This window comes from Canis lupus, chromosome 6, assembly GCF_048164855.1.
Source record: "Canis lupus baileyi chromosome 6, mCanLup2.hap1, whole genome shotgun sequence".
In the NCBI taxonomy this organism is placed as follows: domain Eukaryota; kingdom Metazoa; phylum Chordata; class Mammalia; order Carnivora; family Canidae; genus Canis; species Canis lupus.
Window position 1 is genome coordinate 79,152,227 of NC_132843.1, and position 18,477 is coordinate 79,170,703.

Here is an 18,477-nt window from a genome sequence, read left to right on the forward strand (position 1 = left end):
GTAATATAATTTTCCTTTTTTAAAATGAGGCTGTATTGCAAGGTTGATAATCAGCACCTGGTTTGTTAATGGTTGTTTGACTAAGATCAAGATTAGCAAATATTTCATATCTCTAGAAGTTTCCTGCACGATAATCATATCCACACAGAGCCAACAGAACTTCAGAAGTGAAGTGTTTGCATACATTTTTATTCAAGTGTACTTTGCTTTTATAATACACATTTTATTTTGGCTCTTCGGAATTTATATTTTAAATCATGTCATAATATTTAACCAAGATAGGTGTAAAACAATTATATAAATTTTATACAGCAAAATGTTTAAGAGTTTTTATTGTTTTGTTTTTGTTTTTTTATTCTAAAGGAAATGGAGAAGTCAGATGCCAACAACTTTTTAATCTTGTTCCGGGATTCAGGCTGCCAATTCAGGTCTTTGTATACTTATTGCCCAGAAACTGAAGAAATTAACAAACTGACGGGGATAGGCCCTAAATCTATCACTAAAAAAATGATTGAGGGACTTTACAAATATAATTCTGACCGGAAACAGTTTAGCCACATACCTGCTAAAACTTTATCTGCCAGTGTTGATGCGATTACCATTCATAGTCATTTATGGCAGACCAAGAGACCAGTAACACCCAAAAAACTTCTGCCCAATAAAGCATAGGAGTTGGGAAATACTTGCTTCAGAACATTCGTGGTAAATTTGCACTTCATCTTTCCTGCCTATAGAAAATCTTTCTAATTGCCAACAAGACTTTTATTAATTGAAACTGAATGTTAGGCTCTGTTGTCATGAACAACTGGAACGTCAGCCACAGTATTTTGGAGTGCAGAAGATTCTCCCACAGGTGGTAAGTCCAGTGATGAAGGGAATGTTCTGATCACAAATGGACATCTGTGGCATCAGGTTCACCTGCATGATATCAGACATGAATCCTCATGGACACTAGTTGGACTGACGGTTGAACTATGGCTAAGATTACAAATTATGTGTTTTACTTTTTTTTTTTTTTTTTTTAACTTTTGAACGTACATACTTGTGTTCAGATGGTTTATTTTGCTGTTTTTCTCTCCTGGGAGTTTATTCTAAGATACCTTTTGTATTTTGTTTCATGTAGAGACCATGAGCGTAGGAAATGCGCCTTCAGAGGTAACTCGCACCTTCCTTATGATGCTAAGAGAAACACTAGTGTTTAGTTTTACAATAACCCTCATGTTTTTATGGTGTTAGAGCATTTGCAAGAATTATTCTAAGTATTTGCAATTCTGTATTTATTATTCACTCAAGTATTAAGTAAGAGGAGGTATTGTAAAGAGCTGCTAGTAGGTTCACTTTAAACCACACGAGCTTAACCAGGAATATGTAATAAGAAGTTGCTGATTAAATCAGTGCTGTTTTTACACCACTTCGGGCCAACTCAGAATAATTTAGATTGTTCTTTTAACACAAAAGGCTTTCTATCTCTTTTAAAGTAAGTCACTTTATAAGCTGGCAGAAGGGCATGACACTTTGAGAGTCATCTTTGAGTCTGAAGATGTAAGACTTCCTGCCACACGTTCTCAAGAGGTCTTTGCATTATATTTATAACTGATATAAAAATTATATTTAGAATTTTTAAACATGTACAAAGGGCTACAGTTTAATTTTAAAATAGCTTCACATTATTTTACTTATATTGAGTTTTTCTTCTTTTTTATCCTTTTCAAGTGGAACAGCTTAAAGTACACACTTGAAATCTTCTCTACATGATCTTTTTCCTTTAACAGTGTATATCTGAGGGTTAGTTGGGGAAAAACTTCATTCTCAGGAAAAGACTTGAATGATTATGTGACCCTGTCATGTTTCAGTGTTGTGACAACTGTGTAAACGTAGAGGGGAGAGGCAGTATTGTATCATAAATGAGATGCGGGGCTTGTTTTCTTTCGTGGGAAGTAGAGACTAAAATATATACATTTCTCTAATTGAGTTGTTTAGAGAAATAATTAATATCTCACATGATGTATTTACTTATTTTAAAAGAGAATAGGAATGAGATGTCCCTGAGCTGTACTTTTCTATTATTATAAGGCCTTTAGGCATCAGTGCATCTGGGTTTATCCACATTTTCTCAAATGCTGTCAATATTTTACTGTAATTTATGTTCTTATATTTATGTATATTTGTTAAAACTGTAAAAAAAATTTCAGATTTTTTTCCAATACCTGTGCAAGATATATGTGTAGCTCAAAACTATTTGTGATCTACTGTTTGCATGTAAGAGACCAGGATATGTAACTCTTATATTTTAAGTGTATACATATTTGTATATAATATATGAATATTAAGAATGGGGACTTGCACATTTTACCTTTCAGACAACAGTTTCTATCACAGAGGGAAATGACTGTCAGATACAAGTTTAGATTAAGCCTAGTTGTTAAAAAAAAATAAAAGTAAATCTAATCAAAATACAGTAAATATTAGTCAAAAGGAGAATTAATAAGCACTTTACATTACTAAATTTGTTCTTTTCAATCAAATTTCCCTTCTCAAGTCAATCTTCTTTGTGATATTACCTGGCCATTAAATTTTTAAAAATTGGATGCAAGACAATGGAGGAACTATTTTAAGCTAGGTAGGACCACCCTTTCTTCTTAAATTCATGTGTGTCCAACAATGAATGTCCATAATGTCTAAAGGTAGAATGTGAACATTGCCACAAAAGTTCATTGCTCTCAGTATAATATACAGAAGAAATATGGATATATTTCTTTAAATCTGCAGATTTTTTTTATTATGGTGCAGCTTTTAAAATTATGTTTTAAAAATTATACAAAGAAAATTATGGCATTTCATAAAGTCTGGAGATTTCCATCAACCATATTGAAACATACTGGTGCTTTCATCATTAGAGGTCAAATTATTATGATTATTCAGTTAAGTTTGCTAAACACTAGTCATGATTTCCAGTGCAGCCTGTCAAATTCTATTTGACACAGCTTTGGAAAGCTTTTAATTCCTCTTGACTTTTCAATTTTGTTTTAGAATGACTGTTACAGTTTTTATTTGGCTGTTTAAAGCCAAATTCAGCTTTTTAATTATGGTTTCATGGACACTGTTGGGCAATGTACAGTGTATGGTGTGCTTACCTGTCCACTCTAGAGCATTGCTTACAGGTTTTTTTAAGATGCTGTGCTGTAAAATACTGTCATATTTGCTATTTCCTGGTACAGTGTAGTTTTTCCCCTTTCATTTGAATAAAAGCATGGCACCAAATGACTCCTTTTCTGTTTCTTGAATATGTTTTTTTCTTAATATTTGAACTTGGGTGAGCTCCTCATAAAGTTTTCCTCTCTCCTAACCTATGTTTAAATGGAACAACTTGAATAGTCAAAGAGGCAACTTTTGATAACATTAGACGTTGTCTGAATAAGGCAATGTTAAAAAGTCTAACTTTCTGTGCTTAGCTCAGATTGTCTACGTAGTGGTGTATAAACGTGCTCATCTTGTATTCTGTCCATGTTAAATCCCTTTCTTTTGTATTAAATTGTGCCAAAATCAACACTATACCTTTGAAATTAAATGGCTAACAAACTCACTGGTCTATAGTAGCCAAACTGTTCTTGATTTACTCTAAGTTTCCAACTTTGATTTTGTGGATTCTACTCATTCAGACCAGAGCAATTAAGGAAAAAGATCTAGCAACAAACTCTTCATATACAGTTACATGCCTGAAGAGATAACTGCCGTGGCTAAATACGTAAGCGTGCTTCTCTGCCTGCAGATCCTCTGATAGGGTACGTACCCCACGCTTCGGAACGGAGCTGTACTTCGACAGTATTCTGTAATGCTGTAATTTTCAGAAATAAAAATATTTAACCATAAGACTCAGGTAGCATTCCGCACAAACCACGGTGCCCTGGAGCCCACACGTAACTTGAGAGTATGTTCCGTGATCTGGCTGCTTGGTGGTTCTTAACGAGGCAGAGGAAAATATTCTGTAGTGAAGAGGAACATTTCTTTATTTTGTAACCTGTGCACACAGAGAAATCATGAAGAATAACATCCAGAGAAAGAAATGCAGTTGTAATCCTCTGGCCTCGGAATCAGGCACTGGAAAAACACGTCTATAAGATGGGCGTGAAGTTCTGTTACCCCTCCGGAGGGTACAGATGCTTAAAATACAGAGCCGGATCTGGGGCACCTGGCTGGCCCCGCTGGTTAAGCGTCCCAACTCTCGGTTTCAGCTCAGCTCCCGAGCTCGGGGTCATGAGACCGGGCCTGCTGTGGGGCTCCTGCTCACCGTGGAATCGGCGGCTTGTCCCTCTGCCGCCCCCGCCCCCCCTCCGGAGCTCTCGCTCTCAAGTAAATACATAAAATCTTTAAGAAATATACAGAGCTCTGTATCTCCTTAAAAAGCAAAAGAAACAAATGAGCAATTCTGTGTCATTTCGGGGAGGGCGGTGTGTGCCTGGGTTGGTACTTCCCAGCTGCTCTTCACCTAAGGCTCTAGAATCTAGTTTCAGTTGTCTGCTTTGGCATCTGTGTGCCACAGCCTTCCAGCACCGCAGTGTTCAAGTCCCGACGCGTGGACGGTGAGAGGTAGCGTGCGCGCGTGTGTGTGCGTGCGCGCGTGTGCAATGTCCCGGTGGCGTTTAGCTCCCGTTACCTCTCTCCACAGTGGCTTATATTTATGTCAGAAAAAGAAAAAAATGCTTTCACTTTCCATTGAAGAAAAAAAAGCAAACAAGTCTTAAAAAAAAAAAAAACAAGACCCACACAAGGCTTTTGTTTTCTTTAACACTGGTAAGCACGGGCACGATGGCCCTAAGATCCGGATGTATGTCGTCCTGCTTAACCGCAGCCTGTTTCAGGTGGGGCCGATCTGTTCCTTCAGTAGCCCCTGTGGGTCTTAGAAGCACCCCAGGGCTAAGGACACAGGGTGGCATGTGTCGCTGGCAGCGCCACTCGTTTGGTTCTGTTCGGCTGCCGTGACTGCTGCCCCCACCCAGTCACTCCTGCTGCGCGGTTTGCGTGTTTGTACGAGAAAGGCCGTGGGCTCTCAACGCCGAGGCACGCAGAAGCCCTCCTCCCTTCGGTCCGCTTCGTGATGGAAACGAGGTAGCGGCCTCTCCGCGGCTCGGGGCTGGTAGGGCTTCAGAGGTCGGTGGCCGCGGGGACCCGGGGCTGCTCGGTGGCACGCCGCAGCCCGAGCCCAACCGGATTTCAGATCCCCTTCTCCCCTTCGCCAAGCCACGCGGAGCACGTTTTCTACGGCCGTGGAGTAGAAACACGCAAAGTCCGACGTACGAGTTGGTAATACGTTCGCCGTTGGCAGAAAACGGAGGACTCAAGGCGGCTTCTGTCCTCCTGCCTCGGGACCAGTCAGCACCAGCTCGGCAAGAGCTGCATCAGGCCGGGCGTGGCCGTTCTAACGGCTGGATTCCTGCGAGGAGAAGGATGGAGAGATGAGAGACGTGGCGCCAAGGAGCCGATTCTGCCAAAGGTTGATCAAACTGACCCAGGAAACCGTAATTAGGTGCAAGAACGAAGGTCCCAAAGATGGAAGGTCCTGTTCATCGGGACCCCGTGTCAGGCGGACGCGGTTAGACCTTGACGAGCATCTGCTCAAGGCCGGCGCTGGCAGAGGGCGCACCCACAGCACGGGGCACGCGAGCTCTTCTCTCACTAGCTGCTAAGGGGGTCTTCGTGTTTCTGTTTTAGGTTTGTTTTTTTTTTAAAGATTTTATTCATCAGAGAGAGAGACGCAGAGACACAGGCAGAGGGAGGAGCAGGCTCCATGCGGGGAGCCCGACGCGGGACTCGATCCCGGGACCCTGAGGTCACGGCCTGGGCCGGAGGCAGACGCTCCGTCGCGGAGCCCCCGGGCGCCCCTAAGGCTGTGTTACATTATCAGCCAGTGAGAGGCCGCATCCCTGTTTTCCTCAGACTCGAGCTCCGAGTTGCCGAGGCCTCGGTTCCGGGGAGAGAGCCTGAGAGACCTCCACGGGCCACGTGTCACAGCGCCCGCCACCTGTGCGGCACAGCCCTCTACCACGGACAGCTGATGGCACTGGTCTTTGCCACTCCGCTGTTGTCCCCTCCTAGCAGACAGAAGAAGGCCAAGGGTGCAGTCTCATCGGAGGGTGGACGTGGGGGGCGCCCGGGGGCTCCGCGGTGGAGCGTCTGCCTTGGGCCCAGGCCGTGACCCCAGGGTCCCGGGATCGAGTCCCGCATCGGGCTCTCTGCACAGAGCCTGCTTCTCCCTCGGCCTGTCTCGGCCTCTCTGACTCTCATGAATAAATAAATAAAATATCAAAAAAAAAAATAAAACAGAGGGCGGACGTGGAACACTCAGGAGGCCCACGGACACATCCGTGCGTGTTGGGCAGGTCATGCGTGGACTCCTCCGCCTTCTATTCGGTCCCTAAGTACAGGTCTTCACAAGTTGTCGGATGAATGGCTGAAAGGACTGCCCAGTCCAGACTGACAGCCCCACCCACACTCAGTCCCACGTCCCGGGCCACCACTAACTTCCTGACCATAAAGATTTTGCCCTAAAAGTACAAACCGGTCTGACTCCCTCTGCTCCGCACAGACCACTCGGGGGACCAGGTGCAGCTGGACGAGCCGCCGGGGCCTGGACAGGTGCTCGGTTCCCCTGCATCCTTTAGCTCGTCGTGTGCCCTGCGCCCCCCTTCCCTTCCGAGGCTTCCAGGACCCGCTCGCCGGCCCACCCGTGCGGTGCCACCTCGGCCCGGCCCGGCCAGTGCCACCGTCCCCAAGGCACACGGTCTAGCACCGGGCCTGAACCCCCTAGCAGACCCCACTCCCTGGGTCACACGTGGCCACCCCGGCCGAAGCCCCCACGGTCTCTGTCCCTGGCGCCCGCACAGCCTCCGGTCCTGTCTCCCCGCCATCCGCGGTCGTCCTCGTGTCCGGTGCCCACAGCCCGTGCTCCAGCTCTGAGCTCCAGCACGGCCTCCCTAAGTCCACGTCTGCCCCACGCACCGCGGCCGCCTGGCCTCGGGTGCCCTGGGGCTCCGGTGCTGCTCCGCGTCGGCCCGGGAGGCCTCGTGGGCCCAGCGTGAGGCCCCCGCCGACCTCCACCTCGGCGTCTCGGCCCCGGGCGCCAGCGGCTCTCAGCGGCCGCCCAACGGCTCCGAGGCAAGCACCGCAGGCCCGGGGCGCCGGGGGCTCCGCGGTGGAGCGTCTGCCTCCGGCCCAGGCCGGACCCCGGGGTCCTGTGATCGAGTCCCGCGTCGGTTCCCCGCAGGGAGCCGGCCTCTCCCTCAGCCTGGGCCTCTGCCTCTGTGTCTCTCAGGAATGAATAAATCGAATCTTTAAAAGCCACCCCAAAAAGTCCCAACGGGCACAGCAAAACTCAAGAAAGACTTGATATTTCAAAATAACTCCTCCAAGCAATCATGAACCATCAACCTGTAAGGACTTTCGTATAGTTCATGGTTTGGGGGGCGCAGAGAGGAGGTGGCCAGGCTGCCGGGTGACCCGGGACCGTCGGTGGCACGACCGAGGCCTCCCCTGTCGCCTGCGCGGACCTGCTGCTCACGGGTCGCCCGCCCTGGCCCAGCCTCGTCTAAGGCGGTGCAGCGAGGGGTCACCGCGGCCAGAGGAGCGAGCTGCCTGGGGTGCCCTGGGGGGGTCAGCAGAGCCCGCAGTGGGGCCCCCAACGCACAGGGAGCCGCCGAACTGCTGCAAAGCGGGAAGCCGCGCTGTCCCCGGAGCAACTCGCTGCGAGTCCGCGAGGAGCCCGCAAGGCCTGGCCTAGAAGCCTCTGTGGGCACAACAGTCACTGGAGGAAACGCTACTTCCCGTCGGGCAAATCCTGGGGCCCACTGTATATCGAGGGGCTTCCCTGCCGCTGCTTTCAAGCTCTTGATGGGTTTTGCATCTGCCCCGAAAAGAGCCTGTGAGCTGTGGGCAGTGGTGGCGGAGGAGGCCGGGAGCCCAGCCTCCTGGACAGGTGCCTCCCCTGACCCCCCCGACCCCCGACCCCCCACCCCGGCCTCCCAGGGCCCCGCCAAGCCCTGGCACCCCAGGCCCCGAGGCCATCACACGGCCACCTCCTGGGCCTTCAGTTGACACCCCTCGGCCGTGGGGTTGCGGGGTCACGGGGTCACAGCCAGCTCAGACCACCCCTGCCCCTGGCCCAGGCCCCCCCATCTGAGCACCTGAGAGTTTCGGAAGCGACCGAACAGCTGAAACACTCTGCGTGGCCTGTGGCGCCCAGGTGGGGCCCATCCCCGTGTCAGCCCCTCCGTGGGCCTTGGGGCCGTGGGGCCTCTTGCCGCCGCAGGCAGAGGGGACAAGCCGGGCTCCCGGTCCCGGGTCAGCACTTCCCAGGAGGGGTGTGGACACGCGGGACACAGTTGTGCAAGGCCTTCCACCCGCCCAGGCCCCAGGCCCCAAGCCAACCACCCTCCCTGCCAGCTGCAGCCAAGCCTGTGATGGGTCAGTGGCCCTGTCACCCCGTGAGACTCAGCACCAGTGACACCGGGTCCAGTGAACGCGGGTCATCGAGGGCTTAAAGACCGCACCCCGCGGGAATGATCTCGCTCTGGATTCCCAGTGCAAATAACGGAAGATCCACACCAGCTTCTGTAAGATCATGGAAAAGTCCCCGCCGGTCCCCGTGTAGAGGCCCAAGCTGTGACCCCCAAAACCTCGCGGTGCTCACCCGCAGTGCGGAGAAGGTGGCCTGTCCCAGGGGAGGGGGCAGCACCAGCAGGTGACAGATGCAAACAACCGCGGTCCGCTGTGGGGGTGCAGCCCAGGCCGAGGGTGCAGGGGGGTGCACGGTGCCGGGAGGGCAGGTGCAGAGCCCGGGTGGGGCGGGGGTGGCATCTCCTGGAAACCTGCTCCCACCCCCACCCCCACCCGGACAGGCCTTCATCCCCCTGAGGCTCACGTGGCCTTTGCAGCACTCAGTCTGGTCCACGCAGTCGCACCTGTTTTAAGACAGGACACGAGGGATCCCTGGGTGGCGCAGCGGTTTGGCGCCTGCCTTTGGCCCAGGGCGTGATCCTGGAGACCCGGGATCGAATCCCACGTCGGGCTCCCGGTGCATGGAGCCTGCTTCTCCCTCTGCCTGTGTCTCTGCCTCTCTCTCTCTGTGTGACTATCATGAATAAATAAATAAAATCTTTAAAAAAAAAAAAAAAAAGACAGGACATGAGCCCCAGATCACATGGCCGCCAGCTTACGAGGCTCATACAGAAGCCCTGCTCCTGCCTCCTGCCACGAATAACCCGACCCGTCCTGTTCGTCCACTGACCACAAGCAGACACAATGACCTAGAAGATATGTAGTCAATAAATTCCACATCACACCAAGAGTGCAGGGTTTTTAAAAATATTTTTTTAATTGGATACCGGGGAAAGCTGGATAGCAATCTCAGAAAGATTACAGTTTAGGTGGATTAAAAGAGACATTAGGACATCATTTTTTAACGAGAATACAGTTGAATGTTTTTATTTTATTTTTTTTTTCAGTTGAATGTTTTTGGCTCATCAAAGAAAAACCCTCAACTCTGAAGTTGCTAAGAGCAACAAATTTGACTATAGGAAAATGTAAAACTAGAAGGAAACACAGCCAAGAAAAAAGTCTGGAACAATGTTTGAATTAAATGGGACAACACTTAATCCTAAATAATTCATATAAGTAAAAAGTATAGTAGATAAACATATGAAGGATATGATTAGACAGTTCACATAAGAATGAAGTACAGAGACTTTCAATCTCATATTCAAAGAAATGTACATTAAAAATGAACTGTTTTTACCTCATTACCTATTAAAGTGGAAAAAGTGTATCTTACTGATGAATATTTCTGACAGGATTGCACTGAATCCAAAACTCTCATGCGAAGCCATACAATTATTAGTCACCAGAAGCATATGTATCAAGCCCTTTTCATAGCGTTGAACCTTCACACGGGCATTTATGAGAACAGAGTGACAGAGAAGGTTCACAAGCACAGTTTTTTGTTACAGATTTTTTTTTTTAGGATTTTATTTACTTATTTGACAGAGAGAGAACACAAGCGGGGGGCTGGGGGGGGAGGCGGCAGAGGGAGAAGCAGGCTCTGTGCCGAGCGGGGGGGGGGGGGGGGGGGGGGGGCGGGGGGAGGGCTCGCTCCCAGGACCCCGGGATGGTGACCTGAGCAGAAGGCAGATGCTTCCCCGACGGAGTCATCCAGGCGCCCCTACGAATTTCTATAACAGCAAAAAACCCTGGAGAAATCGGAGATGTCTGAAATCAAAATGTTAGAAACATCATATTAAACATAAACAGTAAGCAACATAGGAAAATGTGGATCTACATGGCATCGAGAAGAGCAAACTATGAAAGTGTGTACATTCTGATTAGTGAGGACTCTGTTGTGTCAAAAAAAGATTTGTGGAGAACATCTGAAATGGAATGTGAAAAAAAAAAAAGTCCAAGAAGAAGGGGATGGCAAATAGAGTGTCCCCTCCAGCTGGAAAGAAGTTCGGGAGTGAGCCTCGTACTCGGGCCGGGCTGCAGCCCCGGGACTGGGCGGACTGCCTCAGTCTGGAGTCGACGAGCCCGCCGTGTGGCTTTTGTGATGAAAGAGGCAAATAGAATGTGCAAGATTTTTCTTACAGGGCTAAGATCACGCGTGCAGAAAAATCAAAATTGGGGGAAGAAGTTGTGGGAGCTCAGATAACGTAGCTCACAAAGGGACAGAAATAAAATGCGTCTGGTCCTGAAAGCAACCTAGTGCCAAGCCTCCGACATTTACTCACTAGGTGTGTCCTCTGTTTCCAGGCTCGGGGCAGCCACGGCGGTGGGCGAGGCAAGGCGGCCCACGTCACAGAGAGAGGACAGGGCTGGGGTCCCAGGAGGCTCCCGGGACCAGGGGAGGGCGAAGACACCTGTCAGGGGAGCCAAGCTCCTGGCCCCAGCAGGCTGGGCGCCCTAGTAGGGGACTCGCTTCTGATCCTATGGGGGATCCCCCTGAGGAAAAGCGAGCAGAATCGAGGGGGTGACCTTGGTCACTGAAAGTCGGATAGAAATCCGAGCAGCTCTGGCCTTTGATGCTCCTCCCACAGGCAGGGAGGCCCCGAGTCCGCCCTGCCTTCCCTTGGGTAGAGACCGCAGCCCCAGGAAGCAAGAATCGGTGTTTTTCATAAACAACTTACTTCTCCTTCCCCCTCTGCCCCCTCCCGAGGCTCCCCTCTCCGTCCCCTGCCCCATTCGGCTTTACCCCTGGCAGCTCCCGGCTGCCCACCCCTCGCTTTCACACCCCCCATGCTCTCCCTGCCCGACGGAGGAACGGGGCCAAGGGCCTGAAGTCCAGCAGCTCCCGGCCCACCCCCGCTTGCCTCCGGGCTCTGGAAGCAAGCACTGCCCCTGCCAGCCTTCTAGGGAAGGGGGCTGCAGCCCTGTCGCCCCCCAGGAAGTGGGTGCCACTCAGCAGCAGCCGGTGATCACGAGAAAACTGCTCCGAATCGCCAGCAGCCCCCAGGGGCTTCCAGCCCTCTGCTGGGTCCTCGGAGGAAGCTCCGGCTGAGGGCTGGGATGCTCCTGGAGGGACAGGCCAGCACCCACTCCCTCCCTGGCCTCTGCTCCGCCGGGCCCTCCCGCCCCTTGCAATTGGCCCGGGAGAAACCACCTTGGAGAAAGCCTGGACACAGGCCTGCCCGACTCCCCTAAGCGTTCCCACTCCCTGGGGATCCCCACGGGCCATCAGGGACCTCCAGCTGGAGTGACTCTGTGTCCCAGTTTGCAGAGAACAGTCTGCTTTATGGCCCGGGGTAATTACTACAGGTAATTACTACAGGTCCCAGAAGTGTCCCGGCTCGGATCATATGGTATTTCATCACCTGGCCTCGCCCACGTGCCCAAGCTTCTCTGTGACCCCTGACCCCAGTGAGCAGGACGGCATTCATACGGTTCCCAAACAGCCGCCACAGGCCTATCGCTGACTCCTCTCTGCTGAGACACCCAATGTTACAGGTAACTCTTGAATAGATCCCCCTTTCTGTCCCCACGGCCACTAATCCACTCCAGATGTTCCCTATCCCCACACAAATAGTGACAACAGCCTACGCTGGGCTCGCCTTGCCCCGAGCCTCTCCCCTGTCCAATCCACAGTTCCACTGGGGACCTTCTCCAAATGGACAGATGTCATGCCCTACTCACGAATGCCCAGTGGCCTCCACCACCTACAGAATGAAACCAAGATCGCCCTGAGATCTGCTCCCTATCATCCTTCTTGCTTCCTCTCCTGCCACCCACTTCCCACCCTGGGTTCTGGTCACTGGGCCCAGGTCCTGCTGCTATAATTCACCCTCCAGCTCCTTCCTGGACCTGAACTCCAGGGTCATCTCCTGGAAGGCCATTTCTGATGTACCCTTCCGTTAGAAGTAACCGCTCTTTCCTCTAACTTCCAAGAGGACTTTCCCCTTTATCAGTCTGACTTCTGGCACGTTGGCGCGGCATATGCTGCATGGGTATCTAACCGCCTGCCTAAAGGAGGAACCTCTAAGGTAGAGAACGGCGTCTCTCTCGCAATGCCCAGAACACTGCCTGCTACATGAACTCGCTGCTAAAGTGAACTGAATCAAAATTGATAATCCACCTCAAATTTTCAACACCCGAGTGCCCAACAGGTCAGTCACTGATTCCTGGTGGCAGTGCTGAATGGGATTGGTTCCAACAGAGCATCTCCTGGGAGGGACGTCTGCTAAGAATTTGGCCCCGGAACAAACACAAAAAATAGCAATCAGGACCACACCAAAATAAAGAGCCTTTGCACAGCAACGGACGCCACCAACAAAATGCTCTCCTACTGAACGGGAGAAGATATCTGCAAATGACATATCCAATAAGGAACTAATATCCAAAACATACAAAGAACTCCTACAGCTCAGCACCAAAAAACAAAACAAAACAAAAAAACAAAAAAACAAAAACAAAAAAAACCACAATCTCATTTAGACGATGGACAGAGGAGGACCTGAGTAGACATTTTTTCAAAGACAGACAGAGGGCCAACAGACACATAAAAAGATGCTCAGCATCACTAATCATCAAGGAAGCGCACATCAAAAGTACAACAAGGGTTCACCTCAAACCAGTCAGAATGGCGAGTATCAAAAAGACAAGAAATAGGTGTTGGCGAGGATGTGGTGGGAAGGGAACCACTGTGTATTGTTGGCGGGAATAGAAATAGGTGCAACCACCGTGGAAAACAGTATGGAAGTTCCTCAAAAAAAAAAAAGAAAAAGAAAATGAAAACACTAATTCAAAAAGGTATCTGCGCCCCTATGTTCCTTCCAGCATTATTTACATGAACCGAGATCTAGAACCACAACCAGTGTTCACCAACTGACAAACAGGCATCGGCAATGTGGTGTATAATACGCTCTCCCTCTTCTATATGCTCTGTGTGTGTGTGTGTGTGTGTGTGTGTAGATATATAAATGGAAGATTAACCATCCATAAAAAAACACCAAGGTTCTGCCAAGTGAAATATTCAGAGAAAAGCAAATGCCATTCGATTCCACTTATATATGGATTCTAAAAAAACAAATGAACATACAAACATCAAATATAGACTTATAAATACAAAGAACTGGTGGTTGCCAGCAAGGAGGAGACTGTGGGGGAAATGGATGTAAGGGATTACGAGGAACCAACTTCCAGGTATCAAACAAATAATTCCCGGTAATGAAAAGTAACAGCATAGGGAATATAGTCAGAAATACTGTAACAACATAGCCTGGTGACAGAGGTAAGCGCACCTGTGGTGGTGAATGCTGGGTAACGTACAGAACTGTCAGATCCCTGCTATACACCTGAAACTAATAGATGGTATGTCAACAATACTTCAATACTATAAAAAAATTTTTAAAAAGAAAAAAAAAAAAAAGAGAATCTGGACCCTGACCAGCAGAGGCTCATCTTTGCAGGCAAGCAGCTGGAAGATGGCCGCACTGTTTCTGATTACAACATCCAGAAAGAGTCAACTCTCCACCTGGTTCTCCGTCTGAGGGGTGGCTGTTAATTCTCCAATCTTGAATTCTTAGTGTGACAGCATTGCTCTGCACTCTAGCCATTTGCCCCAATTTAAGTTTAGAAATTACCAGTTTCGGTAAGAGCTGAATCGCTGGTTTTCTCAATAGCTGTTCAAAATGTTAATAAAACTTTTGTTGCATGGTAGCATTAAAAAAAAAAAAGTTGGGGAGTTGGCCCAGAATCCTTGCTGTAGAAAGGGCAAGCTTTCCTTGGCCCGCCCTGTCCTCCTGGGCGGCCGTCACCCCCTTCAAGGTGAGGTGCCGTTCCTACCCTCCCATGAATCCTCCCGACTCTCTCTGCCCATAAGAACCTCATCTCCCTCTAAGCTTCTGACTCCTGATTAAAGACAACTGATCTGCTGCTAAATCTTAAAAAAAAAAAAAAAGTTTTTTTAAGATTTTATTTATTTATTTAAGAGAGACATAGAGAGAGAGGCAGAGACACAGGCAGAGGGAGGAGAAGCAGGCTCCATGCAAGGAGCCCGACGTGGGACTTGATCCCAGGATTTGGGATCAGGCCCTGAGCTGAGCCACCCAGGCGTCCCTCTGCTGCTAAATCTTGAGTCATCCTGTGTCCTGAGTTCACAGGTACGAGTGGCTTAACAGGCAGGTGTGGCCAGAGGAGGGCGGATAAACAAGTGCTGGGATCTCCATCCCAGGCCCATCTCCTTTCTGTCCGGGTATCTCTTCCTTTCTAGTTTGCAACCTTCCCACGTGGCTTCAGGAGGGCCTGGTTGGGGCAAAAAAAAAAAAAAAAAAGCCACCGTTTGAGTTGGGACACTGAGCCTGGCGCCTCGGGTGGCCAACTCCTCATCAGGAGGTAGGACCCCAGGCCGGCTCCCCCATGCACCCCATGCACCCTCTTTCTCAAAGGACAGGGGGGCCTGCAGCAGGCCTGGGGCAGCACCCGCACCTCCCCAAGCCCTGAGCCGGGGTTCTCTCCCGTCGCCTGTAATGGAAATAAAGGAAACTCAGCTCGGGGCGTGGGAAGGAGGCAAGCGGAGTGGGGCTGAGGGCAGATGGGGGGGGCCTTGGGCGCGCGGCCCCTCTGGCAAGCTGCCGCTGGGAGGCAGGGCGGGCGCCCCGGGCCGCTCCCTTCCTGCCCACCCACCCACCACCCACCACCCACCACCCCCCGAGGGCGCAGGAAGGGAGGTGCCGGGCGCGCCCGCCCGCGGCCAGAGCCCCCGCCGTCCCGCCGTCCGTCCGCCCGGCCATGCGCCCCTCGGAGCCCTGGAGCGCCGGCAGCGCGGGGACGGCGCCCGCGGACTACTCGGGCTCGGGCTGGGGCTGGGGCGCGGGGGCGCCGGAGCCGTGCGCGGCCCCCGAGCTGCCCCACGGCCGCGCCCTGCTGCCCGCGCTCTACCTCCTGGCCTTCGCCGTGGGGCTGCCCGGCAACGCGGCGGTGCTGTGGCTGCTGGCCGGCCGGCGCGGGCCGCGGCGCCTCGTGGACACGTTCGCGCTGCACCTGGCGGCCGCCGACCTGGGGCTGCTGCTCCCGCTGCCGCTGTGGGCGTTGGCGGCGGCGCGGGGCGGCCGCTGGCCCTTCGGGGCCGCGCTCTGCAGGCTGAGCGGCTTCGCGCTGGCGGCCACGCGCTGCGCGGGCGCGCTCCTGCAGGCCGGCCTGAGCCTGGGCCGCTACCTGGCCGTGGCCCGGCCGCCGCGCGCGCGCCCCCGCCGCCCCGGGCCCCGCGCCCCCGCCGCCTGCCGCGCCGTGTGGGCCGCCGCGCTGCTGGCCGGCCTGCCCTCGCTGGCCTCCCGGCGGCTGCGGCCCCTGCGCGGCGGCGCGGGCAGCCAGTGCGGGGAGGAGCCGTCCGACGCCTTCCAGGCGCTGAGCCTGGCGCTGCTGCTGCTCACCTGCGCGCTGCCGCTGGCCGTCAGCCTGCTCTGCTCCTGCCTCCTCTCGCGCCGCCTGCGCCGCCCGCCGCGCCTGGGCCGCGCCCGCACGACCGCGCTGCGCATCCTCTTCGCCGTCGAGGCCGCCTTCGTGGGCTCCTGGCTGCCCTTCGGGGTGCTGCGGGCCGTCTTCCACCTGGCGCGCCTCGGGGCGCTGCCGCTGCCCTGCGGCCTGCTGCTGGCGCTGCGCTGGGGCCTCGGCCTCGCCACCTGCCTGGCCTTCGCCAGCTGCTGCGCCAACCCGCTCATCTACCTGCTGCTGGACCGCTCGCTGCGCGCGCGGGCCTGGCGCGGGCTGTGCGGGCGCGCGGGACGCCCGGCGCGCGGGGGCAGCTCGGCGGCCTCGCTCCCCGTGGACGACGGCGGCCGGGGGTGCCGGGAGCGAGCGCGGTAGGCGCCCCGGCGGCCCCCAGGCGGGGTAAGGGGGGCTCCGCGGACCGGCCTCCGCGGCCACGGCGCGCACAGCAGCCGGGACACTCAGGGCCTCCCGCCCCAGCTCCGCCGGGACCCCAGCGCCTTCCCGACCCCGACCCCGACCCCGACCTCGCGCCCGAGCCGCCGAGCGCAGCGGATCCTCCGCCCGGGGCAGCAGCCTGGACACCCAGGGCTTCCCGCTCCAGCTCCCCCAGGACCCCAGCGCCTTCCCGACTCCGCGCCCGAGCCAGCCCAGCACAGCGCTTCCTCCCCCCGGGACAACAGCCTGGACACCCAGGACCTCCCGCCCCAGCTCCCCCAGGACCCCAGCGCCTTCCCGACTCTGCGCCCGAGCCAGCCCAGCGCAGCGCTTCCTCCCCCCGGGACAACAGCCTGGACACCCAGGACCTCCCGCCCCAGCTCCCCCAGGACCCCAGCGCCTTCCCGACTCCGCGCCCGAGCCAGCCCAGCGCAGCGCTTCCTCCCCCCGGGACAGCGGGGCCCTCCGCGACGGCAACGCGCACAGCCTGGCCTCCCAGGGTCTCCTGCACCAGCTCCCCCAGGACCCCAGCGCCTTCCCGACCCCGCGCCCGAGCCGCCGAGCGCAGCGGTTCCTCCAACCGGGACAGCAGCCTGGACACCCAGGACCTCCCGCTCCAGCTCCCCCAGGACCCCAGCGCCTTCCCGACCCCGCACCTTCCAGACCCCGCGCCCAAGCCAGCCAAGCGCTTCCTCCGTCGGGGGCAGCGGATCCTCCGCCCGGGACAGCAGCCTGGCCTCCCAGGGCCTCCCGCTCCAGCTCCCCCAGGACCCCAGCGCCTTCCCGACCCCGCACCTTCCCCACCCCGCGCCCGAGCCGCCCGCCCAGGCAGCGGTTCCTCCACCCGGGGCAGCGGGCCCCTCCGCGACGGGCGCGCACAGCAGCCGGGCCACCCGCAGGTGCGCGGGTGCTTTCCTGCTCTGCCGCGGGGGAGAGCGCTGGCCGAACCCCAGCCCCAGCCCCCCAAAAGCTGCTGGCTGCCTCTGGCTGCGCTTCCAGCGAACCCCTACAAGTAGCCGCTGCCTTCTGAGAAACACCTTCTGGAACTCAGAGCCTCCGGCCCTGTCTCTCTCCAAAAAAATTCTATAGGCCACGGGAATTGGCAGCCCTTCTGTACTTAGTCATCTTGGTAGCTCTTTACACTGTGCCATTAGTCACTGTTGGTTCAGATTTTCATTTTCGAAGCTCCCGAAGCCATGGGAACCAGCCCAGTGCCCGCCGGCTGAGCCCTCCTGACCATTTCCCCGACGGTGCTGCGCCCGCCCTGGTCCTGTTCCCTCTCTCCATTCCCACGAAGCTGAAAGACTCACCCAGGGAATCACCTCGGCCCTTTCTTCTGTGCAGAAGATTCTGAAATCTTTCATCAGACATTCAGATGCCCTATCACTCAGCCAGAGACACCAGAACCTTCTATGTCCGTTCTCCTTTACTCAATAAAAACTGTTGCTACCCTGAGCTTGACAATCATGTCTTTCTTTACTTGAGCGGTGGTGGTGAAATGAGTGTCACGAGGCGAATCCAGCCCTGGGTCAGACAAAATTCAACCCAGTCACTGAGGTTAACCTCAGACGACTGGGATTTGGTGTGATGTCAGGGACCTAGACAGTTAGCTGCACTGTTGTGGGCACAGTCATCCTACAGGAAGGCAACGGATCCTTTGCTTTTATTATTTCACACATTTTGAAGGTTACAGAGAAGGGGGGAAAAAGATTTAAGGGTATCTGCTAGCCGGGTGTCACTTCAAAGAGGAAATATGTCACTGTGAATATGTAGTGGGCACTTTTTTCCTATCGTTTCAGGGACCATCTGTCCATTTTCTGACTCTGTGACTTATCCTCTGAGGTTTCTGGAGGGCTTGGGAATTCAGTGTTTATACTTTTGATTTAAGAGGATTTGGCCTAAAGGAATGTCAGGCAGGGCAGGGAAAGGAACAGAATTCTCCTTGAGAACCACCTCGCAGCCAGACCGTGAAGTCGCAGGCTTTGGAGGCAACATCCACTTAGGTCAGCAACTTGGGTGCTAGGTTGGGGCTGAAGCCCGGACATCCCCCCTCAAGCTGCTTAACCTCCTACCTGATGC

At 53.5% G+C, this 18,477-nt stretch overlaps 2 protein-coding genes and 1 long non-coding RNA gene across 8 annotated transcripts in view; 2 read left to right on the plus strand and 1 right to left on the minus strand.

Annotated features, from left to right (window-relative positions):
* The window catches only part of CAMSAP2 (calmodulin regulated spectrin associated protein family member 2), a 116,532-nt gene extending 113,268 nt beyond the window's left edge, over nucleotides 1–3,264 (plus strand). For all 6 annotated transcript variants that reach the window (XM_072831345.1, XM_072831346.1, XM_072831347.1 and 3 more), the window contains one exon: nucleotides 364–3,264. In XM_072831345.1, the coding sequence (XP_072687446.1) occupies nucleotides 364–669 (306 nt within the window). In that variant the 3' untranslated portion in view covers nucleotides 670–3,264. The remainder of the gene's footprint in view (nucleotides 1–363) is intronic.
* Nucleotides 3,265–14,435: 11,171 nt separating this feature from the next.
* On the minus strand, nucleotides 14,436–17,985 carry LOC140635981 (uncharacterized). The gene is made up of 2 exons (XR_012033369.1): nucleotides 17,709–17,985; nucleotides 14,436–14,778 (listed from the first exon to the last, which is right to left on the minus strand). It is a non-coding gene; the product is annotated as an uncharacterized lncRNA (long non-coding RNA).
* Nucleotides 15,265–17,414, plus strand: GPR25 (G protein-coupled receptor 25). Its single transcript, XM_072828505.1, has 2 exons — nucleotides 15,265–16,334; nucleotides 16,574–17,414. The coding sequence occupies exons 1-2, from the start codon at nucleotides 15,265–15,267 to the stop codon at nucleotides 17,412–17,414; spliced, it is 1,911 nt and encodes a 636-aa protein (XP_072684606.1).
* Nucleotides 17,986–18,477: the final 492 nt, after the last annotated feature.